General features: G+C 42.0%; 1 protein-coding gene across 16 annotated transcripts in view; it reads right to left on the bottom strand.

Annotated features, from left to right (window-relative positions):
• The window catches only part of MYCBP2 (MYC binding protein 2), a 339,194-nt gene that overhangs the window by 236,910 nt on the left and 75,606 nt on the right, over nucleotides 1–26,678 (bottom strand). For all 16 annotated transcript variants that reach the window (XR_013223966.1, XM_077297204.1, XM_077297206.1 and 13 more), the window contains exons 4-10: nucleotides 18,812–18,965; nucleotides 18,455–18,651; nucleotides 16,644–16,886; nucleotides 16,189–16,260; nucleotides 10,328–10,424; nucleotides 9,443–9,516; nucleotides 815–953 (exon numbers count right to left, since the gene is read on the bottom strand). Coding sequence is in view for 15 of the 16 variants with exons in the window: in XM_077297204.1 (XP_077153319.1) it covers nucleotides 815–953; nucleotides 9,443–9,516; nucleotides 10,328–10,424; nucleotides 16,189–16,260; nucleotides 16,644–16,886; nucleotides 18,455–18,651; nucleotides 18,812–18,965 (976 nt within the window). In the remaining variant the exon portion in view is untranslated. The remainder of the gene's footprint in view (nucleotides 1–814; nucleotides 954–9,442; nucleotides 9,517–10,327; nucleotides 10,425–16,188; nucleotides 16,261–16,643; nucleotides 16,887–18,454; nucleotides 18,652–18,811; nucleotides 18,966–26,678) is intronic.

Here is a 26,678-nt window from a genome sequence, read left to right as displayed (position 1 = left end):
GAATGCATTGATCCGCTAACTTCCCGCATGGGGCTGTGCCCACGATGCGGGAAGTAAGCGGATCATGTGCAGATGGTACCCGGGGTGGAGGAGAGGAGACTCCCCTCCAGGCCCTGGGAACCATATTTGTGTAAAAAAAAAAAGAAATAAAATAAAAAAATAATTATATACTCACCTCTCAGCGCTGCACGCGGCCGTCCGGTTGCAGGGTTGCTGTGCGAGCAGAGCCTGCGATGACGTCGCAGTCACATGACTGACGTCACTAAAGTCCTTCTCGCACAGCATCTTTGGAACCAGACCGCCGCGTGCAGCGCCGAGGAGATCCGGACATCAGAGGGTGAGTATAAACCATTTTTTTAATTATTTTTAACATTACTATTGATGCTGCATATTGCTGCATATGCAGCATCAATAGTAGGAGTAAACCCGCAGCGGAAACAGCAAAACAAACCGCGATAAATCTGCAGGGATAACCGCAGCGGTTTTGCCCTGCAGATTTATCAAATCCGCTGCGGGAGAACCCGCAGAGGACCCGACCTACGTGTACATAGCCTAACTTCTCTTTCTGATAGGTCACCCCATCCACCATATGTATCAATGTCTTGTACCATCTTTTTAAAGCCTGGGCTCTTGTCATCCATCAATTTGCAAACCTGCCTGATGATGAGCCTTTGGAGCCAAGCGCTTACCAGTCTACTGTTTCTGGCTAGCCAATACACCACTTCTAGAATACTTTGGTCTTCTACAATATAACCCTATTTACATGCATTATTTTATGACTAACAAGGTCAAGTAACATGGTTATTGTACATACTTATAATGTGCAAATCTCTCTCCAAATCAAATAAGGAAATGCCACAGGCGTGCAAACACTTCCGAGCCAGTTTAAGCTGTAGTTCTTGCTGTAACACAGGTTCTGTGCTGGTCGCAAATATTCTTACTACAAACCCATCCTAGAAGAAAAAGAAACAAAGAATAAAACACAATTTTAAACCACGAAAAAGAGATATATTGAGATAAGGTTTGTTAAAAGCGCCAAGTCTGTAGTAACTCTGTGTGACTGCAGACTCATGAATCCACTTTCAGACCGAAGACCAGAAGGTATGCATGACTTATACATACGCCCGGAAAGTGGGCGTGGCCTTGCACCCTACACTTCTAAGTGTATAGAGAGGGAGGCCACGCCCACTGGCCGGACGTCTGTATAACTCATACATACCCTTCGGTCCCGAGTCTGAAACAAGAGAATCCCCACAGTACACAGTGCATGTGCTGGGGAGAATTCATAAGCCAGCATTCACACAAAGTAATTGCAGACTTATCGGTTTTGACTGGACAACCGCTTTAAAATTTAAAAGGGGTTGTCCGGTGTAAAAAATTTATCATGAAACCACAGGCTAAGTGATAACTTACTGATCGCTGGGGGGTCAGACAGCTGGGAACCACAGCAATTGGCATAATAGGGATTTTTATACAGTTTACAAACTGGATTGGGGTCCGCTGCTCCACAGGCAATGAATGGATTAGTGGTTGAGCATATGATGAACTCTGCCCCATTTTACCGATAGTTGCAGACCCCTGTGTCGGACCCTCACCAATCAATAAATGGATAGAAGTTAAATTCTTTTCTCCTTGACTATCTTTTTAAAGAGTAAAGGAGATCAGGCAAATTAGTGGGGGGTCCAGATCCAAAGACACCCCCCCCCCACCACCACTAATAGCTCAGCCTAATCCCATCCCCACCAACCAAGAGCATGGGCTACGAACCCTTTCTTCTGAATCCATACTGTGGTCTGTGTGTGAGCTCCTGTCTACTGAGCGGCACACTTCTCTATGGTGTGGCTGAGGCAAAGGGGGTTTACAGGGAAAATGATAGGCCGGGGTCCAATTCCTGAGACCCCAACCATTTGTAATTAGGGTACTAACCTATGAAGAAAGGTTCTCCAAGTGTAATGTAAAAAAATAATTGTGATTCTTAACATAAAGCAACAAATGCAAAATAAACCCCAGGCACAAAGCAGAACTCACTAGTAGGAAGGCTCCCACAGAACTCCAGGAGGAACAGATTTGTAAAGTAGGCTGAAGTATACAATGAGAGACCAGAACCGCAGGAGACCTGAATGCAAGCACTGTGCAAAAATGCCTATGCTAACGCTTGCAAGATTTCTATTAGTGCATTTACACAGGACATTAACTAGAAAAGTGGACATGGAGTACGCGGTGCTTAGACAAGCTGACTGTCCGGACTAGGATTTCTTAGGGCTAGTTCACACTGTGCAATTTTGAGGCAGCATTTAACAATGTCAGCAAAGTGAATGAGATTTCTGATATCTCATGCTGCTTAATTTTTTCCTTGTGTATTTAAACCAAAGCAAATTGTTGTTAAATCTGCAGCATAATAAAATCTTTCAGCTTTTTTGCTGCGTTTTTCATCCATTCAAAAGAATGAGAAAAAAACCTGCACGGTTAAAAACACATCAAAATCGTGTGTATTTTACATAGAGTTTTTCCTACCATCACTCTGGTTTTTGGAGCAAAAAAAATCTGCTGCAAATCCCCTGTGTGCATATAGGCAAAATGTAACCATTTCTAAATGTACACGAGCACAGAGCAATAAAGGTTACACTGGCAATACTGCCCTGAGGATTTATCCATTTTCTGACATCGCCATCCATTTTTAACACTTTATGATATTTTTTTCTTTAAGAAAGAGCTTATTCTGAATATGCCAAGTTAGTTTCTTATAAAAGGAACTTGCCTTTCCACTGCGGGAGCTTTCTTACTTCTCTGAATCTGGGCTGGGAACACAGTGCAGAACCTCAAGAGTCGCTAAACTGGAGGACTGTGATTTTTCTACTTGAGTGTATAATAGGCCACAGATTTAGTGAGTTGTGTGTGAAATATCTTTGACTTTTCAGTAAATGCAAATATTGTGATAACGATCATCTGACCAGTCACACAATTTGCTCCAAACCATTCTAATGTATCCGTCATACGGATATGCATGATAAGCGCCAATGAGAGAAAAACGTTGCTGTCTTATGAATGTTCGATAAAGATATTCAGTCTTAATGACCAGATGGGAGCTGCCCATGATTTAGATTAGTGTTTCCTAAAAATTTTAAGCTACCCCCAATGCACAAAAGGCCTTTTTTCTCTAAAATATTGTTCACAAATTTGTCTAAATCTGTCCCGGGGGCCAAGTTAACTATTGCAGTACAGACTTTCTGCACTGCACTACATTTCACCTAAATGTGCGTCTTAAGACGCACATTCAGTTGCAGCCAACCTGCTTGGGGGCCCGATGGAGAATCGTCCGGTGTCCCAGTCCAACCATGTACATAAGCAATAAGCAAGCTGTTTAATCAGCATCTTGATATGCCACACCTGTGAGGGGAGATAGATTATCTCTGCAAACAAGTGCTCACTACAGGCCTCTTTCACACTTCCGGTTTTTACAATCTGCACAGTATCCGTCAAAATGTTGAAATGACAGATCCTGTGCAGATTGTAAAAACGGGGGCACTGGGCCGTCGAGGCTATGTGCACCTGTAGTGTATGAGTCTTTACAACAGTTTTCCGCTGCGAAAACGGATACACAGAACCCAGGTTAAAAGTAAAAATTTTAAAAAAAACCAAACAATATTCTCACCTTCCGGCGTCCCATACAGCGTTACCGATGCTCACGATGCTCCCGGCAGCTAGCGTTCCCAGTAATGCCTTGCGTGCAATGACCTCTGATGACGTGCGGTCTCGCGAGACAGTGAAGTCATCGGGTCATTTCGCAAGGCATTACTGGGAACGCTAGCTGCCGGGAGCATTGGTAAAGCTGCGCGGGACGCCGGAAGGTAAGAATATTGCAACTTTTTTTTTTTTAAACATTATATCTTGTTAATATTAATGCTGCATAGGCAGCATCAATAGTAAAAAGAGCGAGAGAGCAAGAAAGAGAATTTCCCTGACAGGAAATTCTTCCGCGCATGCTCAGTTTCAAAAGACGGTACCAGTCACTGGATTCCTGCTTTTGACGGTCAGTGACAGATCCTGCGCCCATAGGCTTCCATTGTAGCCAGTGACGGGCAGCGCAGGACCGGCCACTGAGCGATTTTCCGATGTGCAGAAAAAAACGTTCCTCAGAACGTTTTCTCCGCCCGACGGACAGCGATTTTCCGACGGATCCAGTGCACGACGGATGAAACGGATGACCATCCGTCACAATCCGTCGCTAATACAAGTCTATGGGAAAAAACAGGATCCAGCAAAAAAAATGTGCAGGATCCTGTTTTTTCAAAAATCAACGGATTTCGACGGGAGCTAAAAGACAGACTTGTGAAAAAGGCCTAACACCGATGTAGACAAATTTGTGAATAACCTTGTTGTTCATATTGTGGCTTTTATTAATGGTCAGTGTTGTAATATTTGGTCACTGTCGTAATATGTGGTCCAGTCATGGTGTGATGGTATTTCTCCCCTGTACAGTGTGTGGTATTTTTCTGTCTCTGTGTGGTCTGGTCACCGTGTGGCTGTGTTTGCCCCTAAGGCTACTTTCACACTGGCGTTAACTGCATTACGTCGCAATGCGTCGTTTTGCCGAAAAAACGCATCCTGCAAAAGTGCTTGCAGGATGCTTTTCTTCTGCACTGACTAACATTAGCGACGCATTTGCGACACAATGACACACGTCGCAACCGTCGTGCGACGGTTGCGCCGTGCTGTGGTGGACCGTCGGGAGCAAAAAACGCTACATGTAACGTTTTTTGCTCACGACGGTCCGCCCCCACCTCCCCGCACCTCACAATGGGGCAGCGGATGCGCTGGAAAAATGCATCCTCTGCCCCCGTTGTGCGGCGGAGACAACGCTAGCGTCGGGAACCTCGGCCCGATGCACCGCGACGGGCCGAGCCCGACGCTAGTGTGAAAGTAGCCTTATATGTGGTATCATTTGGTCTCTATGTGGTGGTAATATGTGGTTTGGTCATGGTGTGATGGTATTTATCCCTTTATGTGGTTTTATTCGGTCCCTATGTGGTCTGGTCACCGTGTGGCTGTGTTTGTCCCTTATGTGTGGTATTATTTGGGCTGTATGTGGTGGTAATATGTGGTTTGGTCATGGTGTGGTGGTACCTCTCCCTTGTATGTGGTATTATTCAGTCACTGATCTGCTCATGGTGTGTAGGTATTTTTCCCTTGTAACTGGAATTGTTTGGTTGCGATATGCTGTTAATATGTGGTCAGGTCATGGTGTGTGGAATTATTCAGTCACTATGTGGTGTTATTATGCAGTCCAGTCATGGTGTGGCAGTATTTCTCTCTTGTGTGTGGTAATATTGGTCTTAGAATAGTGGATTGTGTTGTGTACAGCAGTCATTTGTTCTCTCTGATACTAATTAGGAAAAGATTTTTTTTTTTATTTCCATTAGTGATTAAATACTTGGAGCAAGATGCACTTACAGGGGTTTTCCAGTGAAAACAAGTTTTCAGTTCTCTGCAGAATAAGTAATAACTTATTGATTGGAAGGGGTCCGACTGCTGGGACCCGCACCGCTCAGCACAATGTTGAGGTTTTATCCCAGTCACAGAAAACATTAAAAACTCTGAAGCCCCTAGTGAGGTGGCATTCACCTCCCTAACTCTTGCCCTCTCACCCAGATTTACAGTAGCAAAAATATCTGACAGTGAGTCTTTTAGAAATAGACTGATACAATGAACATACAATGAATATTGGGGCTTGTACACATCCGATAGTGATGGGACATACATAGTAACATAGTTAGTAAGGCCGAAAAAAGACATTTGTCCATCCAGTTCAGCCTATATTCCTATATTCCATCATAATAAATCCCCAGATCTACATCCTTCTACAGAACCTTATAATAGTATGATACAATATTGTTCTGCTCCAGGAAGACATCCAGGCCTCTCTTGAACCCCTCGACTGAGTTCGCCATCACCACCTCCTCAGGCAAGCGATTCCAGATTCTCACTGCCCTAACAGTAAAGAATCCTCTTCTATGTTGGTGGAAAAACCTTCTCTCCTCCAGACGCAAAGAATGCCCCCTTGTGCCCGTCACCTTCCTTGGTATAAACAGATCCTCAGCGAGATATTTGTATTGTCCCCTTATATACTTATACATGGTTATTAGATCGCCCCTCAGTCGTCTTTTTTCTATACTAAATAATCCTAATTTCGCTAATCTATCTGGGTATTGTAGTTCTCCCATCCCCTTTATTAACTTTGTTCAGCTTTAGGATAAATCGGGGAAGATATGCATATTTTGTCATTACTGTAATCCCTGCCTATAAGCCACAAATAGTGGGCAGATCAGTGACAACAGCCATGCCATGTTTGGTCTCTGGGGAAAAGTAAAACCCTAATAAAAAAATAAGGCTGTGACCTCGAACTTCTGCGATCATCAAGAGTAAAGATATTGCTTAAGTTGGGAATTTCATAAAATCCTAAAGGGCTGAGGATATCCCACAACCTGACCCGCATGAGGTCATCACGGTTGTAACTCAGGTGCTGATAAAAGGTCAAGGTAAATTATGATCTGTACTTTTGTTAATCCGGTTTTATTTTATGTAATTGTATCAGTTGTATGGTTTTGTCCCCTTTGTAAAATCTTTTGTATATGTATATATATATATATATATATATATATATATATATATATATATATATATATATATATATATTTATTTATTTATAACCACGGCTTTCGGTTTGGATTAAATATAAAATGTAATAGTTCTGTAACCCTCACACCGAACCCATACACTACCAGAACCAGGCCTCCAGTCAGCCTCAATAAAAAAAAAAAAATCAACTGGTGGTGCCAGGGAGTAATCTTTGGTTGTCGTGAAGCTAGCAGTGATCTTACCAGGGATATATACACATATTCCATAATGCCATGGTTTGCAGTATCATCTCTACGCTGATGACACACAGATCTACCTATCCGGACCTGACCTCACCTCCTTGCTCACCAACATCCCACACTGGCTGTCTGCCATCTCGGCCTTCTTTTCTGCTCGCTTTCTAAAACTGAACATGGACAAAACAAAATTCATCATCTTTCCCCCATCTCACTCTACCCCTCCACCAGATCTATCCATCAATGTCAATGGCTGCTCACTTTCCTCAGTCCCGCATGCTCGGTGCCTCGGGGTGATCCTAGACTCTGCCCTCTCTTTCAAGTCACATATCCAAGCCCTTATCTCCTCCTGCTGTCTGAAACGCAAAAATATTTCCCTGATCAGCACATTTCTCAGCAACGAAACCACAAAAACACTAGTGCATGCCCTTATCTCCCACCTTGACTACTGCAACCTCCTACTCTCTGGCCTCTCCTCTTGCACTCTGGCACCACTTCAATCCATCCTACACTCTGCTGCCCGACTAACCTACCTGTCTCCCCGCTATTCCCCAGCCTCTTCCCTATTCCAAAAGTCCTTCACTGGCTTCCTATTGTCCAGAGGCTACAGTTCAAAACCCTTACTATGACATACAAAGCCATCCACAACCTGTCTCCTCCATACATCTGCGACATGGTCTCCCAGTACTTACCTACACGCAACCTTCGATCCTCACAAGATCACCTTCGCGACTCCCCTCTCATCTCTTCTTCCCACAACCGCATCCAAGACTTCTCCCTTGCTTCCTACATACTCTGGAACTCTCTACCCCAACACATCAGACTCTCGCCTACCATAGAAACCTTCAAAAAGAACCTGAAGACCCACCTCTTCCGACAAGCCTGCAGCGATCCTCAACCTACTGAACCGCCACACGACCAGCCCTATCCTCTCCTAGTGTATCCTCACCCATCCCCTGCAGACTGTGAGCCCTCGCGGGCAGGGTCCTCCCTCCTTCTGTACCTGTTAGTGCCTTTGTTTTTTGCTCATGTTTATTGTATTTGTCTATATTTGCCCCCTTTTCACATGTAAAGCGCCATGAAATAAACGGCGCTATAAAAATGTATAGTAATAATAATAATTCCATCTGTTGGAATCAAAGGCGTATATAACCATATGCTTACCATTAGTTTCCTGATTACCGACCTATTAGTGGATTATTGTCCAGACGATAGGAAGCAGCAGAGAGCTGCTGGGTTGAGCTACGACCCCCCCCCCCCGGCTGCGATATTTGATCATCCCAATTAGACTGGAGTGACATGTGGAACTTGACCCTTGATCCATTCATTCTTTCAGCAACTGAGTGCTGCACTTGTTATTTTCTGGAAACCCCAAACAGAATTAATGGAGCTGCCGTCAGACATCCCACCTGACACCCCATTTTAAAATGGGGATAAAAGTGTCCTGTCAGGGATAAAAGTTCCCACTTCTTCAGATCGGTGCAGTTTCCAATAGTTGGACCCAAACAGTCAATAGGTTATCACCTATCCTGTGGAGCCCATGGATCGGTGGGTTTGAACCAAAGAAGCCCTTTAATGCAAACTACTGTAATTGTACATCCCAATTATGGTGGCGCACAGATGTGCAGGAACCGCTTGCATTTTACAATTGATGCTCCACTATAACGGGGATAATGGCTAACAAATATTTGCATTTAGCTGTAGGATGGGCCCCTAGGGTCAATTCCTTCTGTGGGCCCCAGACACCCCAGTCTGACGTGTGCTTTTGGCTGCCCCAATAAAAGGCCACTCTAAAATGTGCAGTTTTACAGTATAGGAAAGGGGTCCACGGAAGATTGAGGCCAGAAAACCATTCAGGATTTGACACAAGTGTAACACACCACCTTTGCATCAGGTTGCCGACTGTGGCCTGTGGAAGGTCAGCCATTGAGCATGTTTGGGATGTTCTGGATCGACATATACGACAGCATGTTCAAGTCACTGGAGATATCCAGCAACTTCGCACAGCCATTGAATCAACAACCTGATCAAATCTATGCAAAGGAGATGTGTTGCACTTAGTGAAGCAAATGGTGGTCACACCAAATACTGACTGATTTCTGACCCCCTCTCAATAGACAGCAGCAGTATTTTTCTCAAGTAAAATATAAATTGGACCCATCTGAGTTCAAAAACCATGTGCAAGTTAATGGGGTCCGATGGGTTGCCATTAGTATTATGTGTCAGATACAGCATTGTGGTCCCTTCCAGTTGACTAGAACACTTCCCCAACAGACAGCATACAAACCACAAATATATATGACACCCTTCAGCAGACTCCAAAATGGATACAGACCACACACCAGACCTAATAAAAAAATTAAAAAAAATGGACCCAGAGCCCCTTAATACTTCACACCACCCGCCACAATACAAGCCTTAGACACAAGAACTGTAAACACCACCCACACCATCACCCTGATCAGACCCCAAGAGTGTAAAAACCAGCACAAACCCTCCACCAACTCAGCCATAATATTAACAAAAAAAAAAAGTCTTCTATATAGAAATGATAAAAGATAAATCCTCACATCTTTAGAAGCAGCAATCTGGTTGACAAATTCTCCATCACTAAAGAGGATGTTCTGTCCATCGGCATTACAATCTAAGCAATGAAAGAGAAAGAAGAGGATATGTCATTGCTTCTGTCATGGTACTTCTTGTTTAGAGGTTCTCAGGCCGATCACCACATGCAGTTTCCTAATAGACAAAATGCAATTAAAGATATAACAGACAACGAGAGGAACGCCAAAATTCCCAGTGCTAGTGCACATAGCTTGTGCTATACTTTCACATTGAAGTACGGTAGTTTTCCCTCCACCCGATATCCGCTCGGTTCAGATCTACCCTGTACGCAGTTACAACTGCATATAACGTCAGCCAATAATGTAAATTACCTATTTCATAAGAGGATTATAGAAAAATAAAAAGTGCCACTCCTCTCTAAAGTCAGTCTTATTAATAAAGCTTCAGTAACAGCAGCTGTATTGCTCCAAATAGGCTTATTGCCTAGCTATTTATATGAAAACAATCTAGCGAGAAACAAAAATTGGCAAATATTTTTATACACAAATATTTTGCACTGCACATAAAAACATCACCTGTAATGGAATTTACCAACACTGGTATATTATAGCTACTGAACAATTGAAAAATTGATAAACATTTTGCATACAGTAGTGGCACACAAGGAAAGGCTTATGAACATGCACATACTAAAGGATCTCAATGGGCACTGATGCCAACCATGCTTGTAGGATATAGGGTCAACTGAAAAGGATGCTCCGCACTGGGAGTAGAGCGGTGACAATGATATTGTGCTCAATCTGCCAGTATCAGGTAAGTGTCCTATAAGTGTCCTATAGCCAATGTCCTCTGTTCATTACAAAAGTGAATGTCACCTGGAAAGTGCCTACCTGGTACAGTGACTGTCCCGTCCTGCTCCAATGTCTCTGGGTTTATCCTAATGGCTGTCATACTATGGTTGCTCACATCTCTGTAAAGCAAATAACCCTATAAAAAGAAAATTAGAAAACATGAATGGAGTAATAGAAACAAGTAAACAATGCATATGGCATGGCGGATCAGCCACTAGATTCACAAAATAAACTGAATAAATCAATCCGTAGCTCTGTTAGACCACGGCTGGTGTACTTACTCTGAAAATCCATCTTTCAATGGTTGTATAACTGGTATTAAACTGCAGCAGGAAAAAGGGACAGTGGAGTGGTCAGCCAGTCTAGGCGGGCAAAGAGTGAGTTTAGGCTTCCAAAAAGCATTAGACAGCCATTCTGACGTGGATTTTCAGAGTAAGCACACCAAACTCATTATGTCTCAGATATACAACTGACCTCCTCACTTCCCATAATGGCCATTTTTACGCTTATCTCTCGTCTTTTTTTTTTTTTAGGCAAAATTTGTTATTTTTGAATATTGCGGGTTCATTTGCCATACAGATGTAGAAAAAAAGGGAGGGATCTTGGTTCTATTGTAGCTCAGGTTTCATTTTTATGGTGTTGACTGAGGTAAAGATGAGCTGGTAACTTTACTCTATAGTACAATTTACAATAGCAGGTTTACACTTCACATCACTTATACTATACTACTATAATTACAAACCAATTAGATTTTACTACTATAATTATGAACCATTTATACTATGCAACAAAATCTAGAGCGAAGCCGCACTTCAAAAGATACAGGTGGGAAATAAAATGGATTTAGTCACCAGAAAAGCGACGTTTTAGCTGTCACAATGCAACCCTTATCAGTCATACTCCATAGAGTCGCAGGAGCAGTTTTTCAACATGACAACTCCAGGCTCATACTATGGCGAGCAGCCTGCGTGGCCTCACAGTGCCATCATGGCCTGCTGGGTCTCTGGACTCTGTGTGCCCAAGTGCAGTCAGCGTGGCGGAGTATTCCTCAGACAACCACTAATAAGCTCACTGATAACATGCCAGTGGGGGAAGTGCGGGGATTTCTGCATGCGGCGCTCGTTCTCTATACTGAATACATTCAGATGTTTTGAAAATGTTCATTATTCGCATATCATGGACATTTCTACTGATCCTGTGATTTCCATTTGATGGGCTGTAGTTTAGTTGTACTATCATTTTAGGATAGTATTTATTTATTTATTATTATTAATTCTTACTGTCAATTCCAATTGGAGTAATATAAAATATAACTTAAAGGCAACCTGTCACCAATATTGGCAGATATGAGTTATGGCCACTGTCTTTCAGGGCTGATATACAGAATTCTATAATGCTGTATATAGGCCCCCCAACTCGACCTGCAAGAGAAGAAGAATATTTATTATACTCACCTGCGGGGCGGTCCGGTCGGAGGGGTGTTGCTCTTCTTGCTCCGGCACCTCCCATCTTCTTGGTTCGTATGGATGACGCGACCCTGCATCATCCACACAGGCTCCTCGGCATCGCGCTTCTGTGCAGGCGTACTTATCTGCTCTGACTAGGCTCTGACTTTTCCCAGTGCTTGCACACTGCAGTACTTAGCTCTGCCCTCATCAGGACAGATAAGTACGCCTGCGCAGGAGCACGATGCCGAGGAGATTGTGTATCTGACGTAGGGACGCGTTATCCACATGAAGCAAGCAGGAGGACGGCCATCATAAGAAGATGGGAGGCGCCGGACCAAGACCAGCGACACCCATCGGACCGGACAGCCCCGCAGGTGAGTATAGTAAGTTATCTTTCTTCTCTTACAGGTCGGGTTGGGGGCAGATATACAGCATTATAGAATGCTGTATATCAGCCCTGAAAGGTGATGGCCGTAACTCGTATCTGCCAAAACAGGTGACATGTTCCCTTTAAAGGGGTTGTCAACAACTAGGACCACCCCTTCTTAAACTAAATGTTCGGCCCCCGATAAAATAATAAAGCCTATACTCGCCTCTTGTGCCGGCTCCGCTCCAGAGGTGTCAGCACTCGCAATCCATGGGCTGTACTGCATAGAATCATTGTTTAACAAAAAAAAATTACTACATTCATCAGGCAGGCACCATAGCATGATAAGGTAGATAATATGGCTGTTTTCAAGTTATGTAGAAATATAGTTTTGTTTAAAAAAAAAATCCTTAATCACAATGGCACCGGCAGCCGCACCTGCACAGTAGCATCCATCACGTTCCGACAGATGTTACTGTGCAGGTGCCGCCGGAGCCATTCTGCTAGAGAAAAGAAAAAAAAAATAGACTACATCGAGATGGCACCAGCGGCATCTACGCAGTAGCATCTTTAGGAATTCGATAGCCGATACTGCGCAGGTGCAACAACCTGCGCCATTTGGATTAAGACTTTTTTTTTTTTTTTTTTTAAACGACAAAACTATAAAACTATAACTTCTAAATAACAAAAAAAACAGCCATATTATCCACATTATGCTACAGTGCAGGCGCGGCCCCCTGCGTGACGAATGTGAATGTTTTTGGTTTTTCAAACCACAACTCTATGCAGTATGTAAAATAGGGGGCAGGTCAGTGAGGGATCAGTGACAGGGCATAAGCCATACAGATGAATATGTAAGCAGAGCAACACATGAAGACCCCCATAGCCCCCCGCCGCAAGAGCATATCATTAACTGAAAACTACAAATCAAGATTAAACAACAACCACAAGATGGATTTTATCAACGAAGATATCATTTTCATCAGTATAACGGCGCCGACCTGACACTGTCTGTAGGTTACTGAGCACAAACCTGCTGACTGATTCATTTTTAAGGGAATCTGTTAGAAAGTTTTTGCTACCTCATCTGAATGCAGCGTAATGTAGATAAAGTAGCTGAATCCAACAATGTGTCACTTAGTTTACTGGGGGCAGCCATTCTGACACAATCAGAGCTTTTAGATTTAGAGTAAAACAGAGCTCAGAAAGCTAACTCTACTCCCACCAGTCTATAGACAGTGAGCTGCTTATCACAGGAGGGGCAATGTTAATCTCTTAGTGATAAATCCTTCACAGTTAGGGTATGTGCACACGTCCGGATTTCTTGCAGAAATTTCCTGAAGAAAACCGGAAATTTTCTGCAAGAAATCCGCCTTTTTTTTGCGTTTTTTTCGCGGTTTTTTTAGCATTCTGCAAGCGTAATTAGCTTGCAGAATGCTAAAGTTTTCCAAGCGATCTGTAGCATCGCTTGGAAAACTGACTGACAAGTTGGTCACACTTGTCAAACATAGTGTTTGACAAGTGTGACCAACTTTTTACTATAGATGCTGCTTATGCAGCATCTATAATAAAAGATAGAATGTTTAAAAATAAAAAAATGGTTATATTCACCCTCTGCAGACAGCCAATCTCCTCAGCTGCGTCCGTTCCTATAGATGCCGGTGTGGTTCAGGACCTTCGATGACGTCGCGGCTTGTGATTGGTCGCGTGAGTCACATGAGCGGTCACACGACCAATCACAAGACAGCGACGTCATCACAGGTCCTGAACCACACCGGCATCTATAGGAACGGAAGAGAAAGCATGCACCGGAGAGGCGGGAACACTTCGGGGGCCATCAGAGGGTGAGTATATCACTATTTTTTATTTTAATTCTTTTTTTTTACCAATTATATGGTGCCCAGTCCGTGGAGGAGAGTCTCCTCTCCTCCACCCTGGGTACCAACCGCACATAATCTGCTTACTTCCCGCATGGTGGGCATAGCCCGTGCGGGAAGTAAGCAGATCAATGCACTCCTAGGTGTGCGGAATCCCCGCAATTCCGCATTTTTAATGAACATGTTGCTTTTTTTTCCGCGATGCGATTTTTTTGCGGAAAAAAAAGCAACATTTGCACAAAAAATGCGGAATACCCTGTAAATAATAGGAGGCATATGTTAGCGTTTTTTTCGCGTTTTTATAGCGAAAAAACGCGAAAAAAACGTGAAAAATCCTTAACGTGTGCACATGGCCCGAGTGAATAGCAGCACTGTGACACATCCCTAAATTCAAGGAAAAAGATAAACGAGATTACCGCGCTGAGAGGTACTTGTGGATATCCAGATGATCCTGTGTGTGATGGGCAAGATGGCGTAGAAGCTTCCTCCCCACTCTCCGTTCGTGCCTAAAGCGGGAGCGTCCTCCCCAAGGCCGAAGAGCTCACGACCGCTCACTGCCGGAAACCACCGCGGCGCGCCTCGGCCTATGGTGCCGCTGTCAGGGTAGCGTGGTGAGCAGGGGGCGTGATGGATGAGAGGCGTGGGGCGTGGTTGTGTGGTGACATCACCTGTCAGTATGTAACAGACATATGTGTGGGCCAATCCCGACGCGTTTCGAGGGAAACGTCCCTCTTTCTCAAGGTCTGGCTACTACACTGCCGTTACTCCCTTTATACCTATCCACGCCTCCCATACTCTCCATCCACCAATCACAAAAATTACTAAATTGCACCAAATCAGTGCAAGTTATTATCCCTGTATGTCCCTATATCTCTCCGAAAATACACAAACTCACTTATAGCAGCCACTACTTACTTACTGCTCCCACACCATCCTAATTGCAAATAGTTAAAAAATACATATATACCCCCAATAAAAAATTTTATTTTTATTCAATACATCACTAAAAAACTATTAAAAAGAAGAAAAGGACCCCATTAGGAATATGTCCTGCATTGAATCTAAATGGATTTTCACATTAGAGAGTTTAGTCCCTAAGGGACTGAATCAGGAAATTGAATTGTATGCTCTTTAGGATTTATGGGGAATTCATAATTGCCTCTAGTTTTTAAAGTTTTTATTGATTTTATATATTTAAGTAATCATTTTTGTTTGATTTTAAGCGGTATTTAAGTAGGGGTCCTTTTCTTTTTAATAGTTTTTTAGGGATGTATTGAATAAAAATACAATTTTTTATTGGGGGTATATATGTATTTTTGAACTATTTGCAATTAGGATGCTGTGGGAGCAGTTCCTAGTAAGTAGTGGCTGCTATAAGTTAGTTTGTGTATTTTCGGAGAGATATAGGGACATACAGGGATAATAACTTGCACTGATTTGGTGCAATTTAGTAATTTTTGTGATTGGTGGATGGAGAGTATGGGAGGCGTGGATAGGTATAAAGGGAGTAACGGCAGTGTAGTAGCCAGACCTTGAGAAAGAGGGACGTTTCCCTCGAAACGCGTCGGGATTGGCCCACACATGTCTGTTACATACTGACAGGTGACGTCACCACACAACCACGCCCCACGCCTCTCATCCATCACGCCCCCTGCTCACCACGCTACCCTGACAGCGGCGCCATCGGCCGAGGCGCGCCGCGGTGGTTTCCGGCAGTGAGCGGTCGTGAGCTCTTCAGCCTTGGGGAGGACGCTCCCGCTTTAGGCACGAACGGAGAGTGGGGAGGAAGCTTCTACGCCATCTTGCCCATCACACACAGGATCATCTGGATATCCACAAGTACCTCTCAGCGCGGTAATCTCCTTTATCTTTTTCCTTGCATTGTACACACACAGGCCGGTGTTCACGCCACACCAGTCCGATTACCTGCTGCTTTGTTTTTCTGGTACACGTGCTCAGCGCTATTGTAATATATTGTTGTACATCCCTAAATTCTGTGTTTCAGCCTCTATCCCCTAATGTCTTCCGATTACATAGCAAAAACCTGCTGACAAATTCCCTTTTTACAGACCCATAGCCGCTATGACAACATTATTAACAATTGATTCAGCATACCAAATCAGATTACCAAAATACATAATTTATAGTATGTGAATAAATAAGAAGGAATCAAAGAAAAACAAGAAAAATAATCAAAATCATACCAACCTGAGCATAACCTAACCAAGACTTCTTTTCTTTTCTACTTTTGATGCGAGACGTGGAATTGTAAATGTGGCCCTGTGAAAAAGAAACGTTATGGAAGGTCTAAATAGGTGCAATATAGAAGCTGTGGCGTAAAATGCATGGTCAACCTGCCCCTAACATACACCACTATGTATACGACTTCTAAGCTGCTCTATTTAACACAGGTTGAAAAGAAATTGCATAAAAACAATCACTGTCTGAAAAAGAAATAACCCTAAAAAAAGATCATCAATGCAAAAAACAAAAAATAAATACAGATATGGGCTCATTGATTTTTCTGTCCTGAAGATATATAGGAAAAATGAAACAAATTTTACATACTACTAGACAATACCAACTGAACCCAGATCGTTTTATTCCTTACAGTTATTGTGTTAAGAAATCTATATTTATGTATTAGAAAAGTCTCCATTTACCCTCACTGTCCCACTGTACCCAGAACCAATTTTATAGAGGCCATCTTTGCATAAGAGATAGAGGAAGAAGCCATCGCTTTGAAGGAGGCACTGATCATCTTCATCCACAGGAACATCTTTCAAAGACCATTTCTGCATCAAGGCAGCCTTTTTAATTCCATTTGTAAACCAGTCCTGTATCTGGATTTTACCCACTAGCACTGCTTGAACACTCCGCTGTAAAGAGTTTAAAATAATTGGCACCTGGCATAAGACAAAAAATAAAAATTCATGTTAGAGCTTTACAGTATACTATATATATATCTACTAAACTACACACTAGACCTCGTACTACTCCAGCAATGGGGAAAAGCAGGTGACAATTTAAAGTGAAGCACCAAGGTAGAGCATCCAATGACTTATACCAATCGCCACCTCCTTAAAATAGAAGACATGAACAATCCTTTTAAAGGGAATCAGTCACCCTCTTTGGGCATACAGGATATAGAGCGCTGAAACTAGTCCTACCTGCATGCCTCATGGGTCATCTTTTATCGCCTTATGTTAATTTCTTTTCCAGGCTATGGGGCGTCCGCTGCCGGGAAGGTAACACTGCCTCCTCTCTTCACTATACTACCTTTCTAATTCCCTCTCTTCACTATGTGCCTGTTTTGTCAGGTGCGTGCCAGAAATCCCACGCCTGTGCATTCTGCCTGGCGTCGTTCCTCTGCACTGCTACGCACAGACGTAACATTTTGTTCTGCGTAGGTGCCGTAGAGTCACTAACTTCGAGTCCCAGCGTTCTCTGGCACGCAGAAAAGGTGCACACCCGACATCTTTCCTCCCACCCTGCATAGCAAGTGGGTTATTTTCGATAAAATAAAAAAAAAAAAAGAAGAAAAAAAATATACTTTGAAAAGAAGATCACTGATCTCCAGGCAATGGATGCTCCTGAAAAAGTGATAGTTTAGGCCAGCATTATTGTCACGTTGCAGGCCTGTGTGCTCTTGATGCGGCTTTATGAGGCATCGGAAGCAGGCGCATATCAGGAGGTAGCTACAAGTTCCAGCCATCCTAGACGGCCTCAGGGCAGGGCTTACAAGCTCGGTAGGAAAGTGCTTGTAATCATTACACAAATTTGCCCACCGTTCAGGCCCCTTACCTTACCTAATGTGAGAACGGGAGCAAATTAGAATATACAAAGTGGTTACAAAGTTGCCCGTTTTTACAATTACTGTGCAAGTATACCCATCTAACGAGATGGAAAAAAAAAAAACCTTTAAAGCAATAACAATGCACCAATTTACACAGAATAATCAGACTACGGGTATGGCAACATACAAAAATTAACGGAGATGGACTTTTCCTTAATATGACTGTTCAGTATAACTTCACCATAGATCTGGAGAGATTTTGCAGCTAAGCCTGCATGCACTACACAGATTTTGACTGTAAAAAAAAAAAAAAAATCATGCTAGCACCATGGAATCATCTAAAGCGCCATGGAATAAACGGCGCTATAATAATAATAAATAATAAAGATAATAATGCTAGTTTTTCTGGGCTAAACAAATATCTCAACTATGTGTGGTAAGCATTTCCACTCGTGCTGCAAGTTTTTGCAAACACCGTACTGCAAATCTGCAAGGTCTAAACCATGGCCTGACCCAGCAGAAGTAACTTCTCATCGGGAAAGACTGCCAAGTGTGACAACACAAAGGTTTGCCCTACCTGGAGCTTTTTACAAGTACTATCATTCATGGTAAAAAGGAGTTTAAAAACTGGACCTCTTAGTCAAGAACGCACCTGGAAAGGTTTAAATAGAAAGGTACCTGAATGGTTTGGCAAGCATGGCTGCCGTTGTTGGTAAGAATTGCCGAGATGGCTTGTAGGGTCCTTCCCGTTTCTCCCCATGCCACCACCAGACTGAACAGGCAGGCACAGGAGAGCGCAGTGAGCGACTGTCCGGTACTATCATTGGCTCCTGTACTACGAGTTGTGATCTCCAAAATAAGCTGGAGGAGAGATTCTGTGAGAGAAATCAAGGAAAGTAAGAATAAGATCATGAGATGTAGCGCAGGACTTGCATTATTACAAGAGATATTCTTCCCAGCAGTAAAGTCAGTCATGTAGGCTAAATCCAAACTAGCACAGAAAATGAAGGAAGCTGGCGAATGCAATCATCTTACCTAACACTTCTGGAGGTTCAGACTGAAGCCCCTCTGGTTGCTGACCCTGTAGAATATTAAGTAGCGCCTGCAAGCTCCTTAAACACAGTGACGGGTGAGAAAAACGAGTTTCTTTTATCAACTCGAACACTTCACATAAACCAATTTCGATAATCTGGGAAAGGAATGATAGCCATTAAATACGCAGACTATTGTACACGGCAATTAGTATGTAAAGAATTATGCAATGTAGTAATAGATATTGCCAAGCTATAACAAAAAAAAAACAAAACCGTTCTTTGGACCACACAAATATCTGGAATAATTTTTTATAATTCAGTCTTTTTTTTAAATGAAAACTGAATCCAAGTGTTAATAAAAGAAAAATTGTAAGAAAGCGTCAAATTGATTGAATTAAGTCGTATGTTGAACGTATTTGTTAAACATTTACGATATTTTTGAACAATTCTCAATAGCATCATACTGAAAAAAAATCCTGAAATCTTGCAATTTTCACAATGACTACTGAGCTTCGTAATGAGCGAACATCTTTCACTCTGTAGAGTTCATTTCTCAGTAGTCCTCTCTATCACAGGTAAGATGACATAACACCAGATGACTCCACTCACACTAGGCGATCATCACAGCTCACCTCCTCCACCTTCCATCTGCACAGGACACAGAACATGCCTGCAAAGCCCTCTCCTAGCAGAAACTGAAAATCTCTAGACTTCCCGTGGACGACCCAGGTGATGTAAAGCAAAATCTCCTAACGGATCTTATTAACGTTCTCGTAGAAAATGAAGATTTTTACACTTGTTGGCAAATCCCTGGTGATGTAGTACTGAAGCTCTGGTCGCTTCCTTGCCAGTGATGCTAGCTATTCGGCATGCCAACACGGAGGCCAGAGACTAAATTCAGCACTCAGACCGACACTGGAGCCACAAGGGATGGAACAACTGATTAGTATGCATTTTATTATTTATTTTATACCTTCACCTTCTGTTTATATGGTAATTAAACATTTTCTGAATGACTTAACTGCAAGCATATCTGTAAGGGTCTGAGTCCTGGACCCCTAACAGTCAAACTACTCCTCCGCCTCCATCCAAGAGGGGTCCCGCTCAGGCGACAGAGCACAGAGTGAGGTGCAGATACAAGAGAAAGCACAGGCTGCAACTTTCTACTGAATGCACAAACAAATTTCCCACAAAAGGACTAATTGGTGGGAGAGCCAAAGAGGGAACCACAATAGTAAAAGAAAAAAAAAAAAAAAAAGGCACCAATCACTTAGTAAATGTAGACATATCAACAAGTGAGTGCATATATAAATATAGTCAATATTAAGGAATATTCAAAGATCTGTATCCATTCACCCATTAAACACCCAATGATGTTTCAAGAATGAAAAGCACTTCGGGTGTTGGGTGGGTGAGCCGCTTATTACTTTATGCACAGAATTTGACTGTTATGGTACTTCTTTTGATTTTATGTTTAGGATTCACACTATTTGGTACTCCAATATTCATTATATTGCTTGGGTATAGATATTTAAAAGTTACTTAATATTGACCTTTTTACACTGGGGTTCCCTCATCGGCTCACCCACCAGATTTCCCATGTTGTCTGTTTTGCTGGAAATTGGTATTTTATTTTAATAAGTACAAAATATTAAAAAGTTAATCCTTTTCAAACTAATTATTGTTATGATTTCAGTCCTGGCACACATTGTGTTTGCACATTTCTGTAATGCCTTTTGGGAAGCTGTAACCCTTCCAGGGTGGCACTGTTCTGTAACCCTTTCTACTGAATACTATGCCATCAATTGAATCAGTACTGCGCTCTGCACAAACAGGAGCTGCACACCTGTCAGGGGTGGGGTGGCGGTGTAGGCAATAAATGGGGGTCTCAAGACCCAGACCCCCACTGATCTGATTGCAATTAAAAGGCCACATATATATTTAAAAGTTTTGTTACTCTTTAATTTCTGAAACTCTCACACAATCCCTTCAAGTCTTTCATACCATAGCATCAGTCCAGTGTGAACTCCACTATTGTCTGAAGGGCTCCCCACAGACTTCCTATTCTTCCACCCCGTGCACACTCTGCCCATGATACTGAGAAATCGCTGCTCTGGATGACAGGGACCAGCACTGTAAAATTTTAAGTCACAGGCTCCTGAATGGACCTATCCGCAAGATGCCATAACAGAGCAATATGAAAAAATTATTACACTGCAAAGTATGTCTTATGAAACTGAAAATATGCCTAAAATTACTTTGTATACAGTGACATGCAAAAGTATTCACCCCCCTTGACTTTTTACCTATTTTGTTACATTACAACCTGTGTATAAATATTTTTGCAATCTGATTAGCGTGTGATGCATCCGCACTAAATAGTCTAAGTTGGTGAAGTGAGAAAAATATAGGCATAACTTACATTTATGGGATCAAATAACTAAATGTTGGTATGTGCATATGTATTCATCTTTTTATGCAAGGAAACCCCTAAAAATGTATTTGTATAGTTAGAGCGTACCTGCTCATTTAGTCATAGGGTGTGCTTCACTTCATTCAGTCACGGTTGTCGGCACCCCTGCAATTTGAACGATGTTCCCAGGTTTGCGCCGATGTCACTCTGAATCTGCTTTGTAATACCACGCTTGCGCAGTACGGAGCGGCTGCCCGCACTTACGCCGTGAATCTGTGTGTGCCACCCAGCATCACTGACTGTCGGCGCATACACACGGTTAGTGAGACTGGGTACTACACAGCTTGAGTGAGCAGGGAGCTGATCGACACGGCGCATGCGAAGCTCCACGATCCACACTATGCAAGCGCGGGATTTCAAGGCTGATTCGAGTGACGTCGGCGCAACCCCGGGATCATCATTCAAATTGCGTGGGTAGCAACAACCGTGACTGAACAAAATCAAGCACACCCCTATGACTAAATGAGAAGGTACACTATCTATATAAAGTGCTTTTTGCAATTTATTACAGCGCAGGTTTTAATGAAAAATGCTGCGTTAGTGATGCACACTGCATCACTAACAACGCACTGGGGACAGTTTAGATGCTAAAAATGACATGTCAAGGTTCCCTTTAAACAAGAGGCACCACTAACCAAACAACATCATGAAGGCCAAGGAGATCTCCAAACAAGTCAGGGACAAAGTTGTTGAGAAATACAAGTCAGGGTTGGGTTATAAAAATAAAAAAAATCCCAATCTCTAATGATCCCCAGGAGCACCATCAAATCCATGATCATCAAATGGAAAGAACATGGTATCACAATAAACCTGCCAAGAGAGGGACGCCCACCAAAACTCTCTTTGAAGCATCGCTTGGAAAAGTGATGACAGGTTGGGCACACTTGTCAAGCATAGTGCTTGACAAGTGTGTCCAACTTTTTACTATTGATAGAATGTTAAAAATAATTTTAAAAAAATAAAAAATATGGTTATTCTCACCTTCTGACGGCCCCAGATCTCCTCAGTGGCGCTCCCGGTACGTTCCGTTCCCAGGGATGCTTTGGGTTAAGGACCTTTGTGAAGTCACGGTCACGTGTCCGTGACATCATCTCAGGTGATTCGCGCAATGCATCCCTGGGAACAAAAGCCGCCGCGCGCACCGCTGAGAGACGGGAGGACTAAGGGGGCCATCAGAAGGTAAGTATAGCCCTATTTTTTATTTTAATTATTTTCTTTTACATGAATATGGCTCCCAGGGCCTGGAGAAGAGTCTCCTCTCCTCCAGACCCTGGGTACCATCCACACATGAAGCGCTCACTTTACGCATGGTGGGCATAGCCACATGCGTAAAGTGAGAGTTTCAATCAGGGTGGATAAAAATCAATGTTTTTAAAAAAAAAAATAAATAAATAAAAAAAATCGGATTTTTTTTATTTAAATCGGATTTTGTTCAATAAACTGCTTTTTGAGGAAAATATTTTACCATCCAAAGGTTCTTCCATCATGAGATAAAGCTGAGTTGTTTAACTCAGTAGAATAAAGGCTGTATATGTGTAACATTCACAATGCCATGCTCTTCCAGAGGTTTCTGTAGGATTAGTGGGCAGTTTCTCTCCTATATTATCACAGACGCTCGCTTTACTTACGCAGTTCTCAAAACTGAATTTGACTCCGCAGAGGTCCCAGCCTCTTCTTCACGGCAAAAATGTTACAACATGAACAGAGTTGAGAAAAAGACCTTAATCCTATTATTCTACAAACCTATGAATACAGAATCAACCTCTTCAGTGCCAAGTCCAAGAAGTTAGACAATATGTTTCTGATTGTTTGGAGTGGAATAAATCTGCACAACACAAGAAGAATGTGAATCTAAGTGTGAGGAGGAGGAAGGGCAAGCAGACAAGAAAATGAAAGTGAAACTTTGAGCACAATACTGCAGCATAGCCACAGACAGACAAGTCTGGATCTGTTTGTGTGTACGATCTGAGGTTTATTACATTCTTTCCTTATAATGGCAGCAGGCCGTAAAAGAGACCCAGTTTGGGAATATTTTAATGAAGCTCCTTCGCCTATCGGTAAGGCAGGCATGCGTGCAAAATGCAAACGATGCAACAAAGAGATGCAAGGCCTGGTGGCACGAATGAGGCAACATCATGAGAAGTGCGGTGATGAAGATGACCAAAGAAACACTTCTGAACAGGCAGGATCTTCAGGTTGGTAAACATTTTTATTGAATCCTATTTCTAAAGACTGAACTGCCATGTGTGAGAAAAATTATATTTCTTATTATTACTGCATGTTACTGTCATTTGGTACAGTTATGAAGAAAAACAAATATTCCTTTTGGGGCAGGGGCAGTGATGTGTTGTGTGCAATAAGCAGAAATTGTATAAACAATAAAATAACAGCATTGACTTTTTTGTTTAGGGGAATTCATGGATTCTGGAAACTATCCACCTCCAAGATCACCATCATCCTGTTCTACAGTTTCAGAGTTATCCATCCAGGATAGTGCTTCATTAGCAGCAGCAGCAGCATCAGAAAAAGGAAGAAAAAACCTTTACCTCCTGGAACCACCATAGATAGGTTTGTGATAAGAACTAGCAGATTAGAAAAAGAGTTGATTGATGAAAAAATTGCCCAGTTTATTTATGCAATGAACTCTTCTTTCCGTCTGACTGAGAACCCACATTTCATTAATATGGTTCAGTCACTGAGACCAGGATACAGTCCACCCAGCAGAGCTGATGTTGCAGGGAAACTGCTGGATCAAGTGTATGACAGAGAAATGGAGCAATGTGCAACAGCTCTGGAGGGTAAAATTGTTAACCTAAGTATTGATGGGTGGAGTAATGTCCACAATGATCCTATTGTATGTGCTTGTATAACAACAGAAGAAGGTAAAGTCTTCCTTGCACAAACAACTGATACGTCAGGAAATGCACACACAGCAGAATACTTACAAGAAGTGGCAGTAAAAGCTATAACGACATGTGAACAAAAATTCAAATGTCTAGTACGCAGTTTGGTCACTGACAATGCTGCAAACGTATCCAAGATGAGAAGAGATTTAGAAGAGCAGGGAGGGAATACAAAGCTGTTAATAACATATGGTTGCAGTGCTGATTTGCTGCACCTCTTAGCCAAAGACTTAAGTGTTCCAGAAATAAAGGCTAATGTTGTTGAAATTGCTAAATACTTCCGTAATAATCATTTTGCTGCAGCAGCTCTGAAAAGGATGGGTGGAACCAAGCTAACGCTCCCACAAGATGTTAGATGGAACTCTGTGGTGGACTGTTTTGAGCAGTATATCAAAAACTGGCCTATTCTGATGACACTTTGTGAAGAAAATCGAGATAAAATAGATGGCACTGTCAAAGCCAAAATCCTCAACATTGGGCTTAAGAGAAATGTTGAACATATGCTGAGCTTCCTGAAACCCATCTCTCAAGCTTTAAACAAAATACAGAAAAATAGCTGTTTTATTGCGGATGCTGTTGAAATTTGGAAGGAACTGAGTGAACACTTAAAAACAGAACTACACATGGACAGAATTAAATTACAAGCAGTAAACAAATGAATGGGACAAGCACTGACTCCAGCTCATTTTTTGGCAAATATTGTCAATATCCAATATCAGGGTCAAAACCTAAGTGCTGAGGAAGAGGAGTTAGCTATGACATGGGTATCCATCAATCATCCATCTTTAATGCCAACTATAATAAACTTCAGAGCTAAGGGGGAACCATTCAAGAAATATATGTTTGCTGAAGATATTTTAAGGAAGGTCACACCAGTAAACTGGTGGAAGTCACTTAAGCGCTTGGAATTAGAGACTGTTCAAGTAATGATTTCACTTTTAACAGCAGTAGCTTCTTCTGCAGGCGTTGAAAGAATATTCTCTTCCTTTGGACTCATTCATTCTAAATTGAGAAATCGGTTGGGACCCAATAAAGCAGGAAAGCTTGTTTTTCTTTTCCAGATTATGAATAGGAACAAAGAAGATGATGATGAAGATGACGACAAGTGAGCTACAGAGGACAGCAGGGACAGTAGTATTTAAGTTATTCATGTGTCGGCTGGGCTGACAGTCTAAGTTTCTTAAAATATATATATATATATTTTGTTTATCCAAATTAGTTAACAAACATGGATGTTTGTTTAAGCAAATAACTTATGCTGTAATGTTGTTATTGTTTCAGTTGAATAAATCTATTTAAATTGTTATTAAGGTCAGGATTATTTTTCTCCTTCCTAAGTACAACAGAACAGTGGTGTCCAAATATGAATGATTAACCCATTAAACTGGGGAGAAAAAAGTAATATAAAAAGTGATTCTAAAAATCTTCATCTACTTGCATGTTAAAGTAGCAAGAACTAGTTTAGGTAGAAACTTTGATTTAAATCACTGATTTAAATCAAGCCTTACTGACTAGTGATTTAAATCGTGATTTAAATCGTGATTTAAATCAGTTAGATTTAAATCAAATCCACCCTGGTTTCAATGCAATCTTATGGCTGCAGAATCGCCGCGATTCCGCAGAAATAATGAACATGCTGTGGATTTTACCGCTATGTGATTCCGCAGCGGGTAAATCCGCAGCGGGAAAATCCGCAGCATGGGCACAGCAACTGCAGATTCCCATAGGATTGCATGGGAATGTGGTTTTTATAGTTTCCGCTGTAGCAAAAAAACACGGCAGAAACGCATAAAAAAATGCAACGTGGGCACAAGGCCTAAATGTTTTGGAGAGGCCTAGTCAAAGCCCAAACCTTAATCCAATTCAGAATCTGTGTTCAGTCTTGAAACCATCTAACTTGAAGGAGCTGGAGCAGTTTTGCCTTGAGGAATGGTCAAATATTCCAGTAGAAATATATGAAAAGCTCAGAGACTTATCAAAAGCGACTTGCAGCTGGAATTGCAGCAAAAGAATCTCTACAAAGTACTGAATTTATGGGGTGAATAGTTATGCACATTGAAGTTTTCAGTTATTTTGTCCTATTTGTTGTTTGTTCACAATAAAAAGAAAACCAAATTTTCGCAGTTGTAGGCATGCTCTTTACATGAACTGATCAAAACCCTCAAAAAAAAAAAAAAAAAAAAAGTGTGAAATTCCATGTTGTGAGGAAGAGAAACACGAAAAATGCCAAGGGAGTTAATACTTTTGCAAGTCACTGTATGTACCACACACACACACTGCATGTTTCAGAAAACCCTTACATTACGTTTAGCATAAACTCTTTTGCAAGATAGTTTTCAGGTCTGCTTCTCTGGGAGAAAACAACTTCTCTGCAAACATTATAAAATACACACACTTACTATTGGGGATGAACTGAAGAATTTACACAATGCTCACTGAGCTTAAAGGGGTTTTCCTCCACTTTTATATTGATCAGCTCACCTTTTGACTTG

Source organism: Ranitomeya variabilis, chromosome 3 (assembly GCF_051348905.1).
Source record: "Ranitomeya variabilis isolate aRanVar5 chromosome 3, aRanVar5.hap1, whole genome shotgun sequence".
NCBI lineage: Eukaryota > Metazoa > Chordata > Amphibia > Anura > Dendrobatidae > Ranitomeya > Ranitomeya variabilis.
Note: the sequence above shows the minus strand (reverse complement) of the source record. Positions and strands in the feature narration are given on the sequence as shown.